Source organism: Sycon ciliatum, chromosome 13 (assembly GCF_964019385.1).
Source record: "Sycon ciliatum chromosome 13, ocSycCili1.1, whole genome shotgun sequence".
Classification (NCBI taxonomy): Eukaryota; Metazoa; Porifera; class Calcarea; order Leucosolenida; family Sycettidae; genus Sycon; species Sycon ciliatum.
Window position 1 is genome coordinate 13,360,731 of NC_088655.1, and position 7,500 is coordinate 13,368,230.

Sequence of the window (7,500 nt, forward strand, 5' to 3'; positions counted from 1 at the left end):
GGTGTGTTACGCATACGGTGTGTTTCTTGCCGTTCGCTGGAGGGATTATTTTCCTCTCGTTAGCAGCGTGCCTACACTACAGTTGGGTCAGGCTAGTCTGCAGCAGGCGAGCGAGCGTGCAGCCTCTATCAACACCAAAAGCGTACACCATGGCTAGTATGGCATCAAGCAAGCGACGTGTTTGGTAGTCTTGTGCGTGGAACGGTAGCACCCACACGGTCAGTTACGGTATGATTGTGCACGAAATGCGGTAAGCACCGAAAAAAGAATTCTGATTCAAAGACGTCGCAGTCAGAGCTGACAAACCCACCGAGGAAGAGAGCGAGAATACGCCGCTGACGGGTCGCTGGTCGAGCTGTGGCTGTGTGAGAGTGTAATCGTAGTAGTGTGTAACAGACTCAGTGTGTCCGTAGCATGCAATATCCACGGAGAACACCACTACTGCCTGCGAGTGATGGCAGTAACTCGACATCTCCACAGCGCCTCAGCAACGCTAGTTTGTTACCAGGAGCAATAAGGGACGATGAAGAACAGCTCCATCCGTAAGTCACCCTATTATCTACACAACATATAAACGAATTGCGGACACAATCACTCATATAAACATGTCATGTTATTACGTGTTCTGACAGCTGTCGTATCTACATAACCATTGTATGTACTTGTGGAGCACTGGATGTGGGTAATCAAGACAGGACTCCAGAAATCCAAAACCAGTGTCTGTGTGGCCAGTAGTTTTGTATTGAATAATAATTTTATTATGGTTAAGCGCCTTGATCCTTGTAGGGTGGTGGTGTTCCTACGGATGCGGAAAACTCGGTTTCTAGCCGAGTTTCACGCAAAACGTGAAAAAGCCCATGGATCCTTCCATGAGTGACATGCGAACTGACTGTACCTATCATTATCATGATGAATTTATGATTGATTTGATCAGTGTACGATGCAAGGTCTACGCTTTGTGTCAGGAACATAATGTCGTATTTCTCTGGATCAGGGCTCCAGTGAAGTATGCCACAACTCACCTCCCCCCCTCTTGCAGCCAAAATATCACATTCTACTTCGTTTATTTCATAGGAAATACGTTCACGGCATGTAAACGCCGCATGAGGAGTTGATCCTTTTTCTCGTGTAAAGAATGCGACCTTGACCTTGGAGAATGCAGTGCATTGCTAGCACATGTGGCTACTGTTTAGGATTGAGACGTGGAGTTCTTGTTGCGCCGTATCACTGACTAAGCAAAACGTAATATACTAAGGTATTAATAGCCGTAATGGGTGTTATGTGGCATGATAAGACGATGAGCAGAAGCGAAGCGGGGGTTCTGAGAGCAGCAGCAGGTTTCACTCTGTTCTCACAGGGGCATTGGACGTGCTACGGCTACTACAGTATTGACCGTACCGCTCTTCGTCCCGGGAACCATCTGAATCAATGAGTAAATTGTACTTTGGATGGCTGATCATACCACCCACGGTACCTTCTGACACGTCTGTTCTACTTGTAGAAAATATCATTTGTTGAAGTGTCCGGAACTGTGATGATTAGAACCAATGTGTGTGTTTGTTTGTGTGTGTGTGTGTGTGTGTGTGTGTGTGCGCGCGTGTGTGTCTGTGTGTATGTATGTGTGTGTGTGTGTGTGTGTGTGTGTGTGTACATGTATATGGTGTGCATGCATGTGTGTATGTCTGTGTGTACATGTTTGTTCACCTTGATCCGGCTGCACTGACGCACACAGTACCAGAGTACATCCCCTGCTGAGTGAGGTCAGTCGTGGTGTTCAAGACACGACCTTTACATATGAACCGGCAACAGGACCAGTACAACAACACCAACAACTGACAATGGCGGTAAGGTTGTGCGGTGGGATTTCAAGTCTACCATTGAGTTACGTAACAAAATGCTAAGGCTAACATAATATTAGAGATCTGCCTTGCTTTGCGCATCGGTATAGTGTGATACGGTCAACACTCATGTAGGACTCACTTCACACAGTAGGCAAGTCTGTGAACATAGTGGTTCAAAGGGATTCTCGCCAACGATTACGAGCCATTTCCAGTTACAGTAAAACCTGGTGTAAGCGACCTCTGGGTTTAGCGAACACCTGCTCTTAACGACCGTTTTTCCATGCACCGACAGTTCTACACAGACACTGTGGGACCTAGTTCTAAAGACCACCTGGCTTTAACGACCGCTTTTGCTTGCGCCGTGGCGCGGTCGCTTAAACCAGATTTTACTGTATATTGCTCCCTGGAAGCGCTTATCTTCAATGAGTGTTGCCTCTTTCCTGCAAGGCTCCCCCTTAATGACCAGCAGCGAAGTGACTGTACTCGTACGCAGCTGATCAGTGTGCTACTGCATACATGGATTGCGTTTTGACCAGCCCAGTGCCCTGCTGTTGTCCAGCATTGCCTTGTCACACTGTCCAAACATGTTCATCTCGAACAGTGCCATTGGTCAATCGAGCTTGGTGAAGAACTATTTGTAAAGATAAATCTACTCCAACTAAAAAAAGTGTATAGGTGGCATGAACGTGTGGAAGCACGATATGCACTGCAGTGTAGTATTGTTGCAGTATTTTGTGGAAGGCAACTCAAGTCGGAAACCCATCAACTCCTAAGCCCTGTTTTCTCAGCGGCAGATCATCGATGAGCCTCAAGCTTCCTATGCCTGTGGTCAAGAGACTGCAGCAGTCAGCACTGGTTACGCATTAATGGCTTTAAAAACGCACAAAATTGAGAAACCGTAGCTGTTGTGGTATGTGTACTGTACTCGTGTGTTTAGTGCCCCTAGGGCACTATCTATTTTCAATATCCATCACAGATGGGGCACTATTCATGAGAGGGCTTTGTTTTTTCAATGTTGGTACATAAGCGCCATCCAGCATTAAAGGGGAAGTATACCCTAAAATCAAATTTTCACCAGTTGTAGTCTTCGGGGTGCTGAGTCGAATGGTCTTGGTCCGAGGAAGCTGAGACGCTCCCTTCCTACTTGAATCCCAATCGAACCCGCGCACTTCCACCGAAACTGGGTGACTGCGCCCTACTAGATGGGGATTTGTATGCAAAATGTCACTAAAAGCGCCATTTCGTTCTTATAAAAGCACGGATGACCGCGATTGGCCCATATGTTGTAGTCTTTTGGACGCTGAGTCGACTGGTTTTGGTCCGAAAAGGCTGCGATGCAGCGTTCCTCCTTTATTCCCAATCGAACATGGTTGAAGAAGCGGTCACGTGCTCCTGCGTACACCAGTCACCTGGTCACCGTGCCTGCAGGGTACAACTTACTAGCCTGTTTGACCTTTTTTGGGTGCAGTCCTGTCACTCGAGTTGAACTCGAGTTGAACCTTGGTGTGAAAGTTGTCGCCTGCTGGCGCGGTGACCAGGTGATTTGGGCACCCAGGAGCACGTGACCGCTTGTTCAGCCATGTTCGATTGGGAATAAAGGAGGAACGCTGCATCGCAGCCTTTTCGGACCAAAACCAGTCGACTCAGCGTCCAAAAGACTACAACATATGGGCCAATCGCGGTCATCCGTGCTTTTATAAGAACGAAATGGCGCTTTTAGTGACATTTTGCATACAAATCCCCATCTAGTAGGGCGCAGTCACCCAGTTTCGGTGGAAGTGCGCGAGTTCGATTGGGATTCAAGTAGGAAGGGAGCGTCGCAGCTTCCTCGGACCAAGACCATTCGACTCAGCACCCCGAAGACTACAACTGGTGAAAATTTGATTTTAGGGTATACTTCCCCTTTAAGAAAAAAGAAGGCCAAGAAAAACAGAAACTAAAGTTTGCGGTAAACAATCCCGACTCCACAGAAACGGCAACAGGAACTGCCATTTTGATCCTGAAACCACCAGTTCAATGACATGGACAAGAACAGTAGCAAAAGAACACCACTTTCACATACGCTTGGTTACAAGCCCGGGGGGGGGGGGGGCACTATTCAAGAGAGGGCTCAATTTTTCACTGGCTTTAAGAGACTGGGGCACTATTTGAGATAGGGCACTATTCAAGAGAGGGCTCTAATCGCGAGTAAGGTAATGCTTGAAACGTAGGTTGAATTTCTACGGGAATTATTCAATCTTCACCGAGAGTTCTCCAGTGGCCCCGATGCTCTGTCACATCCTGCATGAGCTTCTGGACAGTCCATTGAATAGCTAGCACATTGCCTCCATTAAATTCATTAGCTTCAGCTACACAAACAAAGGACTCTTTCTCTTCCTCCATGGGCTGACATGTCGTAAAACTAAACACGCACATTGGAGGTTTGCTGGGTTGCCTAACTTGCAGGCGTGTCCCTTTCACGAACCCAGGCAATCTTTGTGCAACTAGTCTATTATCACTGGCATTGCTATATTGTTGTCTGAACAGAGCTCTAACTCAGCAGCCCCGGCGGCGGCGGGGGAGGGACAAGGTCTTGCAGACGGCAATGCACGTCCAACTTTGCTCAACAGACCACGCACAAGTCTGCGTCGCTCCAAGGTGGCAGGTGAGCAACTCCGATCCGAGATCATGGTGCAGGCCAGAAAGAGCGTTTCACACGATGTAACGGATGGAAAACCGGCGAAAGGTGAGTTGCTGATGATTGTGGAAGGATATCCCCTTGCAGCTAAGCAGCAGTAGTAGAGTTGAAAGGGCTGTTGAATGGTAGTGTTGAATGGTAGTGTTGAATGGTAGTGTTGAATGGTAGTGTTGAATGGTAGTGTTGAATGGTAGTGTTGAATGGTAGTGTTGAATGGTAGTGTTGAATGGTAGTGTTGAATGGTAGTGTTGAATGGTAGTGTTGAATGGTAGTGTTGAATGGTAGTGTTGAATGGTAGTGTTGAATGGTAGTGCACTACCGGTAACAGTGGAGTCCAGACCTGTCCATGAGCAATGTGCTACAGTGCTACAGTGCTACAGTGGTGCACGATGAAATCCGATCGTGTGAGTCAAGTACGTGCCGAGTGCGGCTGTGCAGCCCTAGGCCTACAAACCCTGGGATGTGAAATGGTGTAGGCCGGGTGAAAAGATGACTTATGTGATTGGAATTCATTCAGCAGCACTGCGCATGTAACAATGGAATCGTAGGTGTGTCCTTTGGCAATGAGCTACAGGACCTGGGAACAGTGGAGTCACAGGACTGTCGCATGTATCACTTTGCAGCACCATGGTCGGAATATTTTACCTTACGTCTATACTTATTGACCGAGTCAACCATTCAATACGGCCATATCAACTCGTTTTGATTTATTATGGTCACGAGTGAGAGCAACACGCACCACAAATAAAATGGAATCTTAAAAGTATTGGTTTGGATACAGCACTGTCAGGCGCGGAAGAACAGAGCGCTGAAGAACGGAGCGCTGAAGAACGGAGCGCTGAAGAACGGAGCGCTGAAGAACGGAGCGCTGAAGAACGGAGCGCGGAAGAACGGAGCGCTGAGGAACGGAGCGCTGAAGAACGGAGCGCTGAAGAACGGCCAGCCTAGAACTTCACCAAACCCAGCATACCAATGTACACTCTGTGACTCAACGGTGCATAGACTGTAATACATGAAAATAAGAACGGCCTAGGCTAGGAGGCTGACCCCCAGTTCTTCGACGACCGACAGTACTGTAGTGTTGCATCACACAGAGCTGCGGAGAGGGCATCGAACATGCACACACACCTGCTGATATGCACTATCATGAGGACTCTGAGCATGCACAAGCTCTGCTCATGTGCACAATCCATAGTCCTGATTGCTGCTAGAGTTTGTGAATCGTGAATGGAATGATGAAGGTGTATGTCCTGTGCGTGTCTAATGCGTGCATATGCAGTAAGCATCTTTGGTATATGGATGTATGCTTACTCCAGTGCATATACTTGTATGCCCTATCCCCTATGTCAATTTTGTGGTGCAATAGGTTCAACATCATCTACTGGTGCAGCACCAGAGTCACCACTGTTCATCCCCTCTCCCAAGGCTATACCGACTGACAACAATGTCCCACTGTAAGAGACGACGGGCTGTGTGTTCATGGTCTTCCTTCTTGTGTGTGTGTGTGTGTGTGTGTGTGTGTGTGCGCACGCTCGTGTGTGTGTGTGTGTGTGTGTGTGTGTGTGTGTGTGTGTGTGTGTGTGTGTCATGTGTGTGTGTGTGTGTCATGTGTGTACATGTGTGTACATGTGTGCGTATGTGTGCGTATGTGTGTGATTATGTGTGTGTGTGTTTAAGAAGGGGAGAGGCTGTACATCACCGCTGATATAGCCAACGTCAACGGGTATAGTTGGTGTAAATCTGATTACTAGTACCTAACTGTGCTGCTATGCTGAGAGTGGGCTAGCGGAAGCTCACATTCATCAACACGTAAATAACCTGCTAAGTTGTCATGACACCTGGACCCTGGTTTGAGCTGTCCCAATCATAACTGATAGCCGGTGGCGCGCGTGGGCAGCCATAGTCACAGGGCGACTTTATCCACTGCATAGAGTGCCACAAGGCAAGATATTGAAACCCACCCTAACCCGTGCAATTCTTAGAGTCAGTTGTCTGTGATTTTGGAGTCCATTCCGCTCCCCCCCCCCCCCCCATCCTGGACAGTGACAGCATCCTCAAGTCTCTTTTCTCCATTGTCGCTAAACATCTGTAAGCGCTCTGCCACTAGTCGCCAGCTTCGTCTTAGGTGGCTAGCTGCAGGTGGCTCGAGTACTGGTTGATGAATGCATCCTGCCAGTTGAAAATTACAAGCACTTCACGGTAGATTTTGTAGCACTCAATGTCGAGGACGCTTCCTGCAATGTCGGTCCGGCCACCACCACCCCCACTGGTAACTAACGCTTAGTGGCTCTAGTCACACCCTGTACATTCTCAGTCAACGTGGGTTGAGTGCCATAGCTTGGTATGGAGGACACCGAGGTCTTAGCGGCCATGGTCACAGTTATACGGGATGTTTTCCTGGCCTACCACAATTTGGTGGAGCTGACCAAAGCGGCATGTTGGTAGAACCCTTCAACATCTGTCCGAACGCATCAAACAGCAAGTTCCCTTTTCATTGTTATCATTAGCCACAAGGTCATCTCGACCGACAAGTATGGTTAGAACGTATTGTCCAATGGTCTTACCGTCCCGTTATCATACCAAGCCAGCATTCCACTGTGCCTTGGAATGGAGCTTGTGTTCGGCTTGATGGCACTTGCCTTCCCCTCTTTGGAATCATCACTAATATCCATGAACCTTCCCAGTTGGAAGACCGTTGGTTAGCGCTATCGAGCAGTGCTCAAGCTCACTTTCTTGCCGTGGAGTGTCTCAGTACTCCTTGTCAGTCTGGTGCTACCTTGTGCACGTCAGATTGTTCAAAACCTGGTTTAGTTGGTGGACTGTAACGCATAACTTGTGCCAAGCTGTTTTCCTTGTTTCCATTTAATATTTTCCTTGGGTGACCATCTAAGTATGATACACACAGACTGAGACATATTGTTATGTTGTATAACCTACGGAAAGACAGGCTGTTTATGTGGTGATGGTATTGTTGCTCTTGCA

The 7,500-nt window shown here is 47.9% G+C and overlaps 1 protein-coding gene across 1 annotated transcript in view; it reads left to right on the plus strand.

Moving 5' to 3' along the window:
* LOC135830027 (transmembrane channel-like protein 3) overlaps window positions 1-7,500 on the plus strand; it is a 45,523-nt gene that overhangs the window by 281 nt on the left and 37,742 nt on the right. Inside the window, exons 1-4 of the mRNA XM_065342415.1 lie at window positions 1-542; window positions 1,733-1,844; window positions 4,368-4,566; window positions 5,885-5,972. The exon at window positions 1-542 is cut by the window's left edge and continues 281 nt beyond it. Of these exons, the coding sequence (XP_065198487.1) occupies window positions 415-542; window positions 1,733-1,844; window positions 4,368-4,566; window positions 5,885-5,972 (527 nt within the window). The 5' untranslated portion in view covers window positions 1-414. The remainder of the gene's footprint in view (window positions 543-1,732; window positions 1,845-4,367; window positions 4,567-5,884; window positions 5,973-7,500) is intronic.